The following is a 17,741-nucleotide window of genomic DNA, read 5'->3' as shown; positions in this document are numbered from 1 at the left end:
AGGTTCTCTACAGAGTTTTTTACTGCTTTAGTGAATACCATCCCTAAAAGTTCATTTAGTTCAGCTCTGCCTCCACATCCAGTACCAGACAGAAGCCCCTGGGAAATTCATTTATAAATCAGCACAGGTCTCAGTTGACCTCATTAGGAAGAGCCCACTGTTTGCTTCTGTCTTAAGTACCGTACTAGAAATATATCTAACACAAGACACAATGGTTCCGATTGGATGAAGCGGATGAAATGCTACACTGACTGGCAGAAGATCTCCAGGGTTTCAGAGACGGGAATTTCCCAGCACTACTGGAGATGCCAGGGACTGAACCTGGGACCTTTTGCACACAAAGCATGTGCTCTAACCACTGGGATACTGGCCCTTGGCTGCTCTCAGAACTTGCTCTACCTGGACTATGTGCTTATCTTCTGTGATGTCCAGGGCCGTCTCAAGCCGGTTGGGCGCCCTGGCGCGGAGATCGCTCCAACTCCCCCGCCCTGGTGGGCGGGCGCAGCGTGCAGCACGGCTTCGCCGTGCAACGCCCTCCTGCCAGCCCAGCGCCCTGGCGCCCCGCGCCACCGAGACTATCCCCTAGATGTTGCAGAGGACACTTCAGTCACTTGTGACAAAGTGTTTGTGCTACCCCTCAGAAATGTCTGCTTCCCAATCAGAACGTCACCCACTTGCAACTTTTCAACTTGGATTAATGCCTTTGTATGAGCCTTAACACTGTTCCACAAAAAGAAATTGATAGTTTTTGGGGTTTGTTTGTTTTTTAAAAAAACCCAACCAAATGCCACATTCAACAGGGGACTTTTCCCGAAAGGTCATTTGTTTTTTTTTGCATGGAGTTGCCAGTTCACCGTAACATCTCCTACCCCATAAAATACTGCTAGACACAAACCTCAGGTATACAGCCAGGGTCTTAAAGGCACAGCCAGATAATATCTGAAATCAGCATTAGTTATTAAGTAAAAACAAACAAACTATGATTAGGAAGTTCTTTTTCTAAACAAGCTTTTTAAAGATTGTTTTCATAATTCAGGTATGAATTACTTACAACTCCTGGCCTTGGGTAAGGCACCTTGCCCTCGTAAGCTGCCCACTGATGGTCTGGGCCATCTTTATGAGCAAATGGTCCATTAAAAACCTCCCAGATGTCTGCCATACGATATACGCAGATGGCAAAGCCTTGGAAGACATTGCTGCAATGAGAGAGGTTTAGCCATAGTAAGAACCTATTTGGGGAAAGAACATTTTTTCCAAACACTGTCTTAATATTTAGTATTGTGTGTATTCAATGCTTAGGTATATTAGGAAGTGAGGTAAAATACAGCCTTACACTTCCAGTTGTAAATGCTTCAAAATCATCCAAGAGGGTTGTATATTATCAGATATTAGGAATTCCATATCAGAGCGCATGGCCTCCATTCTTCAAATTAACAGTATAAGTACTGAAAAACTGGCAAGCTATAACCAGTCTTTCACTAGAGAAACACAAGACGGTTTGTGCTGATGACGATATAGGGGAAGTTATACACAATCCAGGTTTCAACACTGTGTGCCCCTGCTTCATTTCTGATCAGTTTAGGGAAGCTTTTAATGTTTAATAGATTATTGTATTTTAATATTCTGTTGGAAGCCGCCCAGAGTGGCTGGGGAAACCCAGCCAGATGGGGGGGTATAAATAAATTATCACCATCAGTGCATGTCCTGTAACTTCCTGGTAAAATCCTGTAACGTTTCATACCACAAAAGTTCTGGCATTTTCTTTTTCTGTCCCCCCATAGTACCAGAGTGCCTCTCCAGATGGCAATAATGCAAAGAACACTGGCAAAGCATCAGAGAACAACTAACAATGAGGAATGATATGTACACAGTCCATCATAAATCCACCACTAATGCACTATTATTGCATCAACGACATGTTGGAGAATAGGCTCACAGAAATAACACCAATATGGAGAGGCCCTCAGAGAAGATTTGTATGGTTGAGAGTTGTTCAGTCAAGGTATATAGTGCTAGACATCTCAAGGTTCCCCTCAGAAGCAAAACACAAACAAACAAACAAACAAACAAACAACCAAAGCAAAATAATCTCACCTGATGGTGCTAAAGAGTGCATAGATCTCAGGGCTCTTCCCATCTTTGGTCCTCAGGAGAAAGACATCCTCTGTTTAAGAGATGTTTGATTCACAGCATTTAAAGGGCTCTCCCATGCACCTAACTTTGATCACTGGCCTACCAACATACACATTCCAAGAAACTAAAATCCTGTTTTAGTCAACTGGATTGCTTAGGGTATGCAAGCAGCTGGGGGCTTATGGATGCTAGTACCAAAGAGACAGCTGAAAATATCGGTGTGTGTATGTGATGATTTGGCACTACCACTGTGATTTCCAAATATTTAACTCAGGTGAACTGTGTGACCTTGACATCCACTTCATCACACACTGCTCTCAACGCCCAACTCCTGAAATCTGGTGGTCCATCCAGAAAGCACTCACAGGCTGTAACAGACTAGTAGTCCCCAACATACAATTGACAGGGCCGGCCCTACCACTAGACAGAATGAGGCAGGCAGCTCAAGCAGCAGATTTGGGGCATTACAAAAAGGCAGCCAAGTTCATTTTGTTGTTATATTGTTAGTGCTGGGGAGAAGGAAAAATGCTTGTGGAATATTTTGGCAAGCCTGGCAAGTTTTAGGTACTGGCAAGTTGACTAGTTGGGGGGGGGGTGCCATTTGCTGCCCTGCCTCAGGCAACAAAACGTCTTGGGCTAGTCCTGATCTTAGTGATTTCCTAATGCAAAAGTATGTTACCTTCATCGCCTATTCATAGGCTCTCCAGACGTTGTTAGACTCCAACTCTTATTAGCTCCAGACAACATGGCCTATGTCTTGGGAGATGGGGCTTCTGGTGGTCTCCCATCCAAAACAATGCTCACTTTCATATTTCCTTAGCTTGAGCACTGCTGTGGAAGGACGTGTGGATCCAGAATTGGCCTCCACAGTCACTTACGGACCCATTGTTAAAATTGTGTTTATGGAAGACAATCTTACTCGACTACGAGTGATCGCCAAAGAAAGAAGAAGCCATGAGGAGCCCCCTGGGATGGACCCCCTCATTCTCCTCAAATTGCCAAATTAAACCCCACTTTCCAAGGCTTGGCTTCCAGCTGACAAACTGAGGAGCTAATCCTATGAAAGGCAACCAATCCTAAGCTCGTTTCTCTTACCCAGTTCATCAAAGTATGTGTCAATGCCATCTGGCCCTGGGACAGAGCACACCAGCCGGGCCTTGTTGAAGGTGCTCCACTTATGGACTAGCACTCGCTGTCCTCCAGCATCATTCTGAAAAGGAGAAGAGTAAACAAGGATCCTCAGAAGTGGAGGCAGCTGATGCTTCTGATATGAGGTCTCTTTACAAATAAACAAACAAGACATGCTTAAGCTGTGCTTTAGGAATCCTTCCAGAGGCATCAAAAGCAAAACTAAAAACTCAGAACCAAGAGAAGGACAGATATTGGCTTCTATTCAGATTGCTCTCATTTCTGCTCCGTAGATCTGTCATTTTCAAGCATTCTAGCACAAAGGAAACCCTTTTCCATACAGACTTGGCCTGGGCCCACACATACATTATTAGCTCAAGATACAGCTGGCCATTCTCTCTCTCAATTCAGATCAAAGGTGGTTTGGGCAAAAACACATCAAAATATAGTATTCCATAAGAAATAGCAGGACAGGTACAGAACGGATATGGATCATGGCTAACGTCGTGTGTACACCGCTTCCCAAACCAGCAGTAAGAGCACACTGAACACAGAGTAAACAGGTACACAGCCTTGGCTTCTGAGAGACAGGACTGGTCCAAGACATTTTGCCCCCTGAAGCAAAGAACCAGATTCTGCCCCTACTTCCCACAAACAGAAACAAATTGGACTTCAACATCAGTGGTGATGGGGCAGCAGGCAGGCTAGCTTAGAGGGCACAGAGCAGACTACATGGGACACCCAGCTCTGTCCTACAGCACCTCAGCATTTACTTCCCTCCAGCAGCTACTGCCTGAAAAGGCTGTGTTACTGCCTGCAGAGGTCATGCAGACCATGAAATTCTTGTGCACTGCAGAGAATTCTGGGGCATATTTTAGGATGTGCTATGAAACCTCTCTTGCATGGCTAAGTGGACTAGGACTAGCAAACAAAAATACTGCTTCTGGGTAAGGGAAAGTCAAACCTACACCTCAGTTCCCTTATTGCAAAACATGCACTGATCAGCAGTTATTTTTTATTCAATATTGCAGTTTTTTGCATGCGCTAAGTTTGGGAGAAGCCCTCTTTCATATATCATGAGCCTGCTGAGATGGGTTCTGCAGGTACACAGCAGAAAGGAGGACTGTTTCAGCAGTAAATCCCCAGTTATGAAATTCCATCTTCAAAGATACACACAGGCAGTCCCGTGTTATCAGCTTTTTGAACAAAATCTGAACTTTTATTCTAGCACACATTTCTATTATTAAATCATATGGTTCATCAACCATGTTTTCTTTTCTTTCTTTTTTAAAGTGCGTGAGGCTTTTCTGCATTTTAATTTTCAGCTTTTGTTTCTGAAACATATATGTCTGGAAGCTGAACAGTTTCCCAAGACATATGTTTTATATCTCTCCCTGCCCCCCAAGAATGTGGGTACCACACAAGCAGAGAATTGAATGGAAAATTCCCCTCTCTCTCTTCTTTCTGAAGGGGACTGCTAGGACTTGCATTGCACTTGTTGATGGGGCTGATTTTAGGAACTGCACCTCAGGTTGCATTCTAAGACGCCTGGAATAAATTCTGTGACTGCAGCCTCACATCATCAGCTTTTGGTAGCAGCGCTTTAACCATGTTGCAGAAACGCCAGTTCAGTCCATGTAACCATCAATAAACATTTCTGTAGCCCCACTTCCCACAACTACAATTTCAGACACATACCAAAAGAAGCTTTTTTTGGCTTTTACACTCCTGAATCTCATGGTGAAGGATACTGCATTCCCATCTATTTTTGGTGCTCTGTTATTTCACAGTTATCTGCTGTCATTCCAACGCCTATACTTTTCACACAGAATAACTATTTTAGTATGCAGTGTCTTATTGCATTCATTTCAATATGCCCTGCTGCTTGAGCAATCTTTTTATCTCCACTTGCAATCCTTTCTTTACAGTCTTGGAAAGAGCACCAAAATTGCAATTCAACTTCACCTCCCCCCCCCCAGTTCTGGGGCTTCTCCCAAGCCAATTCTGGGGGTGCAAGGAGCACAGAAGGGGAGTAGAAAACCTTACATAAGGCTGCTGCTACTGGGACTCATTCAGGGAACCCCACCCAATGCAAACATATTAAAAACAATGCACAATTATCAGTGCAACAACTGTAAAAAAAATGCACACACTAAAGCCTTGATTGAATAACTGTAAGATTCATATTATTAAAGCTGCCCACATGCCCAAGAGAATGAAAACTTTTTAATCTGGTGCTGAAATGATAGTAAAGTCAGAGCCAGGTGTGCCTCCTGGGGGAGAGTGTTCCAGGCCCATTCTCAGAACACTACCTACCCTCCCCACTGATTTTGGAATTGTGGTCTCCAGGCAGGTACATATGGGAAGAGGCAGTCCTTTAGGGACTGGGGTTCTGAGCCATATAGAGCGTAAAAGGTTGAGCCTGGAAACTAAGCAGCAGTTAGTGTGGTTGGGCCAGAACTCGCTAATTTTAGGATTATGAGAAAAAATTCTCAGAAAGACATTCATTTTCCTTACCCAAAGCCCCGCAAGCTAAACACAGCTGCTAATTTGAGCCCCGAATCCCATGGGCACAAAGTGTTAATGCTCTTGAGAGATCCAGCAGTGGTGCAGCTTAAGTAGTTTTCATTGTGTGTATTTTGTGACTGCAACAGACACCAAAGAAGATAAGACAAAAAAGTAGTGCATCTCCTTTGACTCATATGGCAATCCGCCAGCTCTGGAAGTCAGACTATATCCACGTTTCTGCGTCTCAAACAAACAAAGAATCCCTCTCTGTGTAGGGATTGATTAATCCAATAAATAACTGCTTCATCACTGTGTCTTACATGTTTATTTCTAGGATTAGGAGGAGAGCAAGGAATTCACAGCCAACAGAACTTTTCTGTTTGCGTGGAAAGCTGCCAGCTCCCCTCTCTATCCTCAGCGTACTGTTTCGTACTTGTTCCAAAGAATTTGAGTTATTACAGGCTGGTGCCTCCACGATAATTTCCATCTGATTATTTTTTCTCCCCTATGTCTTTGCAGCAGATGAGAGTTTACTTTTCAGTGGCAGAAGCAGGAACTGAATCCAGCTCTTAGGCCCGTCATTTCATTAGGGTGTGTCAGGAGTGAGCCAGCAGTAAATCACACGTTCATGTGGAGTTAACTCTTTATTAGCAAGAACACAATCTGCACAGACTTGGCAGAGTGTCCGGCCTAATGAGCACAGCAATTCATCCCTAGTACAGTCATACCTCGGTTTAAGTACGCTTCGGTTTGAGTATTTTCAGTTCAAGTACTCCACGGACCCGTCTGGAACCGATTCATCCACTTTCCATTACTTTCAATGGGAAAGTTCAGTTCAGGTTAAGTACGCATCAGGTTAAGTACAGTACAGACTTCCGGAACCAATTGTGTACTTAAACCGAGGTACCACTGTCGATCGTCCTCATGGATCAGTTGCCGAGACTGAAAATCCCCAACTGGTCCCTCCCACCATTCCTCCGCATCCAACCAGTCCCTGACAGGGTGACTCTCAGGCTTCCCAGAAGCCAAAGGCTCAAGGCTGAAATAACTGCAATTGAAATAATCGTAACCTTTTGGCATGTGACATCCGGCTAACATATCCATGTGGAGGTCAGGTCTAGGTGGCTTACAATAATGTTTTTACCCATCAGTATTGCAATGGAGAATCGATAGCCATGAGGCCTGATGATGTGGCACAGTGCAGTCGATTTATCTAGATGTTAATCTGGCAGTGTCCTCCCCACAGTGAATGCAGCAGCTGTGGAATCCCACGAGACAAAAGGAGGGGTAAGAGCAAATGAGCATATTGACAGAGTCCTCATCCAAAAGTACTGGAGCAATCCCAACCAAATGGCACTCTGAGAGAAGGCAAGCAAAGCAGGGGGTAGACCTTCTCTGTTCCATATGGTGTAGTTCTCATCAACATTCCTAGGGTATGATGCTGTTATGATGCATATCCAATGCACGATCAGGGACAAGGGGGCCTCTCTCAACAAGCAAGATGCACCCATAACATCCCCACTTTCTATGCATTTCCCCCTCAGTGATTACCTGTTGTTTATTCCCCAGTTCTTTCCTGCAAGCCAGCTTTTCCCTCTTTTATCTCCACCCCCACTGCCAAAATAGATCCAATTAAGAACACTTCTCCGCAACACGAATGAAATTGGAAAGTATATCTTTCACTTTATATTTTCTCTCAGATTTAAAGAAGAAACTTTTCAAGCTGTTCACATTCAGTATAGCAGAATGTGAAACAGCCTTGAGTAAACAGCCTGGGTCAATGGTCAATTACCAATTATCTGGGTCGTGGAGGATAAGGTTAAAATAGGCTACTGGTCATGTTGGCTATTCTGCCTCTAAATAGGAGTTGCTGGGGATCACGAGTGGGAAAAGGCTACTGTGCTCATCTCCTGCCTGTGGCTTCCTGTAAGTCATTGGTTTGGTGCAACAGGGTTCTTTTTCTCTTCTTATCTCATAAAACAACTTTCCCCCTTTCTGCCATGACTCATAGAGACGCATTCTGCTCCTAATTCTATTGCCATGGGAGGTTCCCTCTGTTTCTGGCACCTGCTAAAAATATTCTTGTTTAGACAAGCCTATCCGGAATGAAGCAGGGCCTTCTTGGTTGCAGCATCATGCCTCTGGAGCTAGCGATATCTGACAAATGTGCATCTCATTATTTCATCAGGCGTTTAGGGAGCGATACAAGGCATCAAAATTCTTTAATTTCGCCCTGGCCCTATTTGGTGGATCTCAGGGTTCTTTTGTTGTTGTTGTTTAGTCATTAAGTCGTGTCCGACTCTTCGTGACCCCATGGACCAGAGCACGCCAGGCACTCCTGTCTTCCACTACCTCCCGCAGTTTGGTCAGACTCATGTTGGTAGCTTCGAGAACACTGTCCAACCATCTTGTCCTTTGTCATCCCCTTCTCCCTGTGCCCTCCATCTTTCCCAATATCAGGGTCTTTTCCAGGGAGTCTTCTCTTCTCATGAGGTGGCCAAAGTATTGGAGCCTCAGCTTCACGATCTGTCCTTCCAGTGAGCACTCTGCGCTGATTTCCTTCAGAATGGATAGGTTTGATCTTCTTGCAGTCCATGGGACTCTCAAGAGTCTCCTCCAGCACCATAATTCAAAAGCATCAATTCTTCGGCGATCAACCTTCTTTATGGTCCAGCTCTCACTTCCATACATCACTACTGGGGAAACCATAGCTTTAACTATACGGACCTTTGTTGGCAAGGTGATGTCTCTGCTTTTTAAGATGCTGTCTAGGTTTGTCATTGCTTTTCTCCCAAGAAGCAGGCGTCTTTTAATTTCAGGACTGCTGTCACCATCTGCAGTGATCAAGGAGCCCAAGAAAGTAAAATCTCTCACTGCCTCCATTTCTTCCCCTTCTATTTGCCAGGAGGTGATGGGACCAGTGGCCATGATCTTGGTTTTTTTGATGTTGAGCTCAGGGTTCTAGTAAAAGACAAAGAAGAGGCATGGAGGCAGTAGTGCTTCTGAATACCAGTTGATGGAGACTGTTATGTACTGAGCTGAATCCTAGAACAATAGGATTCAGAATCAGCGGGAGCTACCCAATCCAACTCCAGGTGGAAGTGAATCCTCAACCTGATTGGCCTGCTGGGGCAGCCAATCAGGCGGCTGGCAGAAGTGAATCTGCTACCTGATTGGCCTGTAGGAGCAGCCAATCAGGCTGCAGGCAGAAGTCAATCCACAATATAATTGGCCCACAGGTGTAGCCCTGAAGTAGCCAATCACGCAAGGCCCATTGTGTAAATAATGTATATAAGCAGACGGTTTGGGGAAAAGAGCATTCGTCTTCTCTTCTCCTCCTTGATGACTATGAGCTGAATAAAGAGCATGAAATTCACTCTTGACTCCGAGTATATTTCACTGGCGACGAAGGTGGGATCCTGCTGAGCTGACCGCCACCACGCACTGCACCGCAGCACCGCCACCTGCTGCACCGCTGCATCGCACCGTGCATCCAGGCTTCAGCTCCAGGACCCAAGGAACCCAGAATGGCAACCGACAGCAGCTTCTCGCCATTCAAACCAGCATCAGGAGACTGGGAAGGGTACGCCGCCCGTTTCAACTTCCTCCTGCAAGCGAAAGAAGTCACCAACGATGCCATGAAGAGGGCAACATTCTTCAGCGTCTGTGGAGAGGAGACGTTTGAAATCGCCCGGGCTCTCCTTGCACCTAGAGATGTCGCTACCGTCTCTTACAAAACAATAATGGAACGGCTGAAGGAGCACTTCTCACCACAGCCCTCGGTGGTAGCTTGCCGAAATGCCTTCTACGCAAAGCGGCAAGCCCCGGGGGAAACCATAACTGGGTTTGTGACCTCCCTCCGCCAAGCCGCCCGGTTATGCAACTTCTCAGAATTGGAGAACATGCTGCGTGACCGCCTCGTCGGTGGCCTGAGGGACGAGATGTTGCAACGACGCCTCTACGCCAAAAAAGACCTCACGTTCCAGATTGCTCTGGAGGAAGCCCTGGCAACCGAAGCCGCCGAGAGGTCAACGCAAGAGGCACGACCGGCCCCGCCATCCCAACCGAGGGTCTACCACGAAGACCTCACCGACGAATCCGAATCTGACAGGGAGGAAGTACACCGAGTACAGCGGCGCACTCAAGCAGCACACACACCACAGCAGCCTCGACGAGAAGGAGGGAACTGTGCAAGCTGCGGGGAGAACCACGAGAGGAGGACCTGTCGTTTCCGCAACGCAGAGTGCAGGCAGTGCAGAAAATTGGGACACATCGCCCGGGTGTGTCGGGCTCGACTCACCCGTCGACAAGCATCAGATGACCGACCCAGGAGCCCCAGGTCACACGGCACCATGCACCAAGGCAACTCGACGGAGATCACGGACTACCAGGTATTCCAGTTGCCCCATCCCAGCACAGAGAAAATTTATATAGAGGTACAGATAGAGGGAGCCCCATGCCGCATGGAGCTGGACACGGGTTCAACTCTATCCATAATCTCGGCCCGAACATTAAGGGAACTGTGCCCTAATGGGGGTCCCAAACTAAGGCCGGCCCCATTCACCCTCCGGGACTTCCAGAAACGTAAGGTCCCTACTATGGGGGTGGGGACCTTCAGGGTGCAATATCGAGGGCGAAAGCAACAATTGGACTTGCTGGTAGTTAAGGGCCCCTACGTTAGCTTACTGGGACTGGCATGGTTTGGACCTCTGGGGCTAGCCGTTACCGGGGTGAACCGCACTAGCTTACAAGTGGACGTGGACGCCATATGCAAAGAGTTTCCAGGGGTTTTCGATGGGGCATTGGGACGATATACAGGACCCCCCATTGCCCTACAGCTAGACCCCGCTGTACGACCCATCAGGCACAAGGCCCGCCGGGTCCCGTTCGCCCTGAAACCCCGCATAGACGAGGAATTGGACCGGCTCGTGGAGCAAGGAGTGCTGGAGCCGGTGCCCAACGCCCCCTGGGAAACTCCAATTGTCACACCCGTCAAGCCTAACGGTTCGGTCCGCATCTGTGCAGACTACAAATGCACCATAAACAAGGCTCTCACGGCCCATGCATACCCAGTGCCAGTGGTCAGCCATGTCCTCGCCACCCTGGCTGGGTCAAAAATCTTTGGCAAACTGGACTTGGCCCAAGCGTATCAACAGTTGCCTGTGGACGAAGCCACAGCAGAGGCTCAGACGATTGTGACGCACAGAGGGGCATTCAGAGTTAAGCGGCTACAATTTGGCGTTAGCGTGGCACCAGGCATATTCCAGAATCTAATGGACTCGCTCCTTAAAGGGATTCCTGGCGTCACCCCCTTCTTCGATGATGTACTGATCGCCGGGCCCACACCAGAGGAATTTGAGGACCGCCTCCGCTCCGTCCTGCACCGTTTCCAGACGGCGGGCCTCAAGGTGAGGCGGGAAAAGTGTTTACTGGGAGTGCCGCAGGTGGACTTTCTGGGATTTAAGGTGGACGCAGAAGGGGTCCATCCAACCGGCGACAAGGTACGGGCCATTTGTGAGGCCCCAGCGCCCAAGAGCAAGCCCGAACTTCAGTCATTCTTGGGACTATTGAACTTTTACCATGCCTTCCTTCCCCATAAGGCAGCGGTAGCGGAGCCCCTACACAGACTCCTAGATAAAAGGGCCCCTTGGGTGTGGGGCCAGCGACAAAGGGCCGCATTCCAGGCAGTCAAGGACTTGCTCGTCTCGAACTCGGTCTTAGCACACTTCGACGAGAGGCTGCCAGTGGTGCTGGCATGCGACGCCTCTCCCTATGGCATCGGCGCTGTCCTGGGACACCAACTCCCGGATGGAAGAGAGGTGCCGGTGGCATACTTCTCCCAGACGCTTGCTGCAGCCGAACGAAACTACTCACAGATTGACAAGGAGGGTCTGGCAATCGTGAAGGGCGTAAAAAAATTCCATGATTTCTTGTACGGGCGGCCCTTTACCATAGTGACCGACCACAAGCCGTTGCTTGGCCTGTTTGCTCCTGAGAAGCAGACCCCCCAAGTGTTGTCTCCACGTGTCCTCAGGTGGTCAATTTTCCTTGCCGGCTACCAGTATGCACTAATCCACCGCCCTGGGAAGGCGATGGGCCACGCAGACGCCCTCAGCAGGCTACCACTACCAGAAACAGGCCCCGACCCAGCGCCTGCGCAAGAGGTTATGACCCTGGAGCTGCTTCCCGACCGACCCATTCAGGCACAAGAAGTTGCGCACCATTCCACAAAAGATAGGGTCATCTCCCGGGTCCTGGACTGGGTGTGGCGAGGATGGCCCAGCAGCAGCCCCGGGCCAGAATTCGCTGGCTACACAAACCGCAAACATGAACTGTCGGCCCACAAGGGGTGCCTGTTATGGGGAAGCAGGGTTGTTGTTCCCCAGCCCCTCCGCAAAAGGGTCCTCACAGCCCTACACGAGACACACCCAGGGGTAGTGAGGATGAAGGCCCTTGCCAGGAGTTATGTGTGGTGGCCGGGGATTGATAGAGAGATAGAGGCCTGGGTCCAACACTGCCAGACCTGCCAAGAATCCCGCCCGGATCCCCCAAGGGCCCCAGTCCAGCCCTGGGAGTCCGCCCGACATCCATGGTCACGCTTGCACGTGGACTTCGCTGGCCCCTTCCAGGGAAAAACATTCTTCATAGTGGTGGATTCCTACACCAAATGGCTGGAGGTCGCACTGGTACCATCCACTTCTACGGCGGCGGCCATCCGGGTACTACGTAAGCTGTTTGCGACCCACGGGCTCCCTGACACCCTCGTCTCGGACAATGGAACCGCATTCACGTCAGAGGAGTTCCAGACCTTCACAGCGCAGAACGCCATCCGCCACATCCGCTCAGCACCATTCCACCCTGCCACCAATGGCCAAGCGGAGCGCATGGTGCGGACCACCAAGGACAGTCTCCGCCGCATGACACAAGGGGACTGGGAATACCGCCTTGCCGCATTTCTTCTAGCACAGCACAGCACCCCAAGCACAACGACGGGCCGGAGCCCAGCTGAATTACTAATGGGCCGGCGCCTTGCAACTAGACTGGACCGACTTCACCCCGACAGAGCTCAGGATGAGGTAGTGGTGGGGAAAGGCAGGAACCCCCGGACATTTGTGGCCCAGGACCCAGTGTATGCAAAGAATTTTGGGGCAGGCCCAGCATGGGTACCCGCCACAGTCACCAAGGTGACCGGTCCCGTGTCGTACGAGGTACTAACGGAAGGGGGGCAATGTTGGCGCCGCCACTGCGACCAGCTACGGCGACGATTCCCAGGAGGAACCCGGGAGGAGAGCGGGACAGAGGGGTCCCAAGGGGACAGCAGGGCAGTGAGGCCTGTAGAGCGAGAGGGGTGGGCAGGGGAAGCAGAAGCAGTAGGCACAGAGGGGCGCCCCGAGGCTGGAAGGACACCGGAACCAGAGCTACAACCTAGTGGTTCAGTGGCGCCAGACCAGACAGCCCTGGCACAGCCAGCAGCCTCGGAACACGAGCCAGAACCAGAACCCCTGACCAAGGAACACCCCAGGCCACAACGCACACGGAGGCGGCCAGCAGACCTTGGGGACTACGAATGCAACTTCCCGGGCAGGACTGGAACTTAGAGGGGAGGGGTGTTATGTACTGAGCTGAATCCTAGAACAATAGGATTCAGAATCAGCGGGAGCTACCCAATCCAACTCCAGGTGGAAGTGAATCCTCAACCTGATTGGCCTGCTGGGGCAGCCAATCAGGCGGCTGGCAGAAGTGAATCTGCTACCTGATTGGCCTGTAGGAGCAGCCAATCAGGCTGCAGGCAGAAGTCAATCCACAATATAATTGGCCCACAGGTGTAGCCCTGAAGTAGCCAATCACGCAAGGCCCATTGTGTAAATAATGTATATAAGCAGACGGTTTGGGGAAAAGAGCATTCGTCTTCTCTTCTCCTCCTTGATGACTATGAGCTGAATAAAGAGCATGAAATTCACTCTTGACTCCGAGTATATTTCAGAGACCATAGGAGGATAGAGTGCTCTTGTGCCCAGGTCCTGTTTGTGGTTTTACCACAGGCATCTGATTGGCCACTGGATGCTGGACTAATAGGCCATTGGCCTGACCCAGCAGGGCTCTTCTTAGCCTAAAGTCTTCCCATCCCTGTTGTGAACTTGGAAGTCCACACAATAAAAAGGCCCAAAACAACCTCAGGAGGCCCAAAACAAACAAAAAAACAGAGGCCCAAAACAAACAAAAACAGCCCCTTAAGTGAGCTGCAAGAGAAACAGTCCCAAGCAGGGGTTTTTTCCAGAAAGGATGGTGTGTGTGTTTGTATGTGGGTAAGTCCCTTTGCAAATAGATTATCTCCAAACACATTGGGAACCAGTTCACCTCTACATGTGTTCTGTTTTTTTTTTTGAATTGGGAAACTCCCAGTACTGTACAACTCTCCCTCCACGCATGATCTCAATAGGTGGCCTTGAGTCTTTTTCTTTTTCAGTCTTTCTGTTTCGTCTGCCCCACCCTCAATTTTCAATACTGGGATAACAACGCTGGCCTTAAAATGTGGTACATAATAAAGACCTCATGAAAAGCCCTAAGCAATACTAACGGGAGCCTAATGTGATTTGCAGGGTTGTTGCTTGACAACAAAATGAAACAAAACATGCTATTAAACCACATCTTTAACATCTTGCGTAGTTCAGTCCTGCGTGGAAATCTGCTGGTGATTCTAGTTTAGCACCTTAAAAACCAAGGCTGCTTTAGCAAGGAGCTGCTACGGAACATAAGGCAATTTTACAGGTTGCAATGTTAAGACAAAAGGAAATGAAATGAAGAGCTCCTTCAAGCCTCTGTCCTTTCTGAAAACATTAAGTTAAATAAAGTTAGCATAATTCAAAATGATACTTACTGTTAAGCACTCCAGTTTCAGCTCAACCAACAAAAATGTCTCTATACCCATTTCTTATTAATGGGCAGCTTTACAATAGAAGAACTCAAATACAATCCCTCCAAACCATAATAATAAACACAGCACAAAATTAAGCAGCAGGGATAAATCAATAAAACCAGCTGAAGATTTTCAAAGCAGCATAACTCAGTCTTTAAACCCTCAGAGTTCCAGCTCCATAATGGCTCTCAAGTATAAATTATTTAACTTCAAGCCTTTAAAAATGAGGGCAGAGAAAGATACTTTCAGGAAAGGGCACAGGCTCTCTGTTCTGACATGTGCTCAGCAGAAGTCTCTGCTTCACTCTACGAGAAAGTGCCTTTATAGAAATCTCCAAGAAATGAATGCAACAACTGTTCTATAAAACAGATGGCAATGGGCACAGAGAAATTGTTTCTGCTGTTAGCCCATTTCCTTTAAATGCAAGTCTTCAGCTAAATTAAGATACAAACAGGATGGTCCATCAGACCCTTTGATGGAATCCTTTGGAGGAAAAGCAAGTGAGCACAAAGCAGCTGTGGTGCAAAAGATCTAGGAAAAAAGGAAGGTTGGAATTGGAAGTGACATGTACAGAAAATGAGGGAGTTTCCATTTGGATGAAAGGCTGAAGAATTCAAAGGCTTTGAAGGAATCTCCCCACCATGCTTTTTCCTCCATGCCTCCAACCACATTATACCGAATTACCCAAAAGAAAAAATTCCATGTTCCTAACCTTGGCTTGAAAAGAAACATTTGCAGTCACAGGAGATTTATGCAGCCCTCTCAAGCCAGGCACTGTCTTGACTGAAGTGCTTAAAAATGCTGTGCGTGCCAAACAGACTTCCTATACCGTAGCTGTTGATCAGGAGCCAAAGGCAATACGGAAGCAGATCTGATTCCAGGGCTCAGCCCAAATGGGCTCAGCCTTGGTTAATAGATTTGCAAACTTGTAATATTTGGGCCCAGAGCTTTGCAGGCAGGGAGCTATTATTGTTGTTGTTGTTGTTGTTGCTGCTGCTGCTGCAGGAAGCTTCTGCACATAGAAGGCAGTGGGCTCCAATCCATTATAAGCACCTTGCAGCCCCAAATGGCTGCACTTCAGTGTCCTTCTTAGTTCAGAGTGGCCCTTCTAGTACTAGGGACATTGTCATGTCACCAAATCTGACTAGTTGATCTGACATCATGATTATCATACAAAAAATGGTGATGAACCTACAATCAGCTGAAGCTGAAAGCATAAATGAATCTGTGGGGGAAATGCTGCTATGGTGTGTGTGAATCGAGAAAGATGTTGGGTCCCCTGAAAGCCCCCATTTTAGGTACCAAAATTTGTCCAAGGAGATCTCTCTCTATCTCCCTCTCTCTCTCTTTCTGTATTTAAGCCCATCCAAGGCTTATGCAACCCCTTTCACTGGCTTTGAATTAGCAGTCTATGGCTAGTGCAGTCATAAGCTGTTATTTCCAGGGAGTGTGCTGGTTATGAAACCACTGAAGCCACTGGGACATATAAAACCTGAGATTCTGAACAGGAGTGTTGAGCCAAAGTCAAATGCAGCCTTATGTTGTGGCAAAAGAATCAGGGAGCTTCTCTGGTGTTACCAGTGTATGGTCACCCTTTCTTCCGATTGTACAATATGGGGGTTGCTCCAGGCTAGTCCACCTAGGGGCAGTAGACTAGCCTTGACCTCTGACATGCAGTACATTTCAAGTGACAATGGTGGGAGGAATTCACATTCAGGCAACACAAGCACACATATATGTAAGCACATATGTCCAACAGAGGAGAGAGGCATATAGGATGAAAACAGTGGTTTGGATTCAGTAATGCACCAAGCTGTTGGTCTCCATACATTCAGTTCCTAGTGCGATGCTCATTACACTCCACAGACAAAATAGACCCCATGAACTCACCACACACACCCTCCCCACACGGCTAAAGATGGCCCGGCCTTTGCTGTCTGACTCTGCTGCTTTCTCAGTGAAGAAAAAGTAGACTTTGTCATTTTCCCGGTCATCATTGTCTGGGATCAGATAAGCAGCAACAAACTTGGGGGCTGTAATAAAAATATTGTATGGGCATGTTAGAAAGAAATCACCAGAAACAGCTCAAAGCATGGCATAGACCTTTATTTTATTTTATTTTTAAACCTTTTCAGGCTTCCTCTTGGCGTGGTTTCTTTATTTGTATTTAACGAGATTTATACTGTATACCACTCAACTGGAAAAACCTGTGAGCAGTTTACATAAAACAATATAAAATATTCCTAATTAAATACTAATAAGCTCACTTTAATAACAAGTAGTTACCAAAAGAAGCAACACACAAGGTGTCCTCTTATTAATGGGCATATATTCCAAAAAGGCTTAGTTATACAGACAACTCCCCGTCCTTATTTTCTAAGTACAAATTTATTGTAGCCTTTGGCCTCCACTCCACCTCTCATCCTGTTCTCCTACCATTAAGCAGCCGCTGATCCATCTCAGTGCGCAGAGGGGAGCGGTGTCCCATAGTTCGGAAGATCACAGAGTCCCTGCCCAAGAAATCTGCTGTTAGTCCTGTATACAAGTCTCCACCTGGGAAAGAAGCCCCACAGAAACAATCAATCCTTGCATAACAGTCATGCACTAACAAGAAAAACAATATGTAGCATTACAAAGCACACTAGAATATTCAAAAAGCTTCCCATACATGGTTATTAGCATCCTATATTATAACCATCATATAAAGTACATCAGTATTTGTAGATGGGAGGCAGAGAGAGGCCAGCCTTGCCTAAAATCTCCTAATGAATTAATGGCGAGTGTTGATTTGGGCACTGGTTCTTTCAAAGGTCATAATCTTGGCAAGTCCCTTATACCAATCTTCACAGCACAGGAATTGCTTGGCTGAAAAGTCACATAAACTTGTTTTATACAACTACACCAAAAAGAGAAGATTTTGGCCTGATTCACACATTATAACACTAAGTCATGGTTGAAAAATGAGTTAACTATGAGTTGTTCCCCAAGACAGACAAAGGAACCATGGCTTGTTTCTTCAAAATTTGGTCAGTTTTCCAGCTACTTGTGCCTCGTG

At 47.5% G+C, this 17,741-nt stretch overlaps 1 protein-coding gene across 1 annotated transcript in view; it reads right to left on the bottom strand.

Moving 5' to 3' along the window:
• Positions 1–17,741, bottom strand: part of SEMA3G (semaphorin 3G) — an 82,386-nt gene that overhangs the window by 10,473 nt on the left and 54,172 nt on the right. Inside the window, exons 6-10 of the mRNA XM_035106093.3 lie at positions 17,123–17,239; positions 16,577–16,719; positions 3,229–3,343; positions 2,095–2,164; positions 1,052–1,196 (exon numbers count right to left, since the gene is read on the bottom strand). Of these exons, the coding sequence (XP_034961984.2) occupies positions 1,052–1,196; positions 2,095–2,164; positions 3,229–3,343; positions 16,577–16,719; positions 17,123–17,239 (590 nt within the window). The remainder of the gene's footprint in view (positions 1–1,051; positions 1,197–2,094; positions 2,165–3,228; positions 3,344–16,576; positions 16,720–17,122; positions 17,240–17,741) is intronic.

This window comes from Zootoca vivipara, chromosome 2, assembly GCF_965207765.1.
Source record: "Zootoca vivipara chromosome 2, rZooViv2.hap1.1, whole genome shotgun sequence".
In the NCBI taxonomy this organism is placed as follows: Eukaryota; Metazoa; Chordata; class Lepidosauria; order Squamata; family Lacertidae; genus Zootoca; species Zootoca vivipara.
The sequence above is the reverse complement of the archived record's forward strand: the minus strand, read 5'-3'. Positions and strand labels throughout refer to the sequence as shown.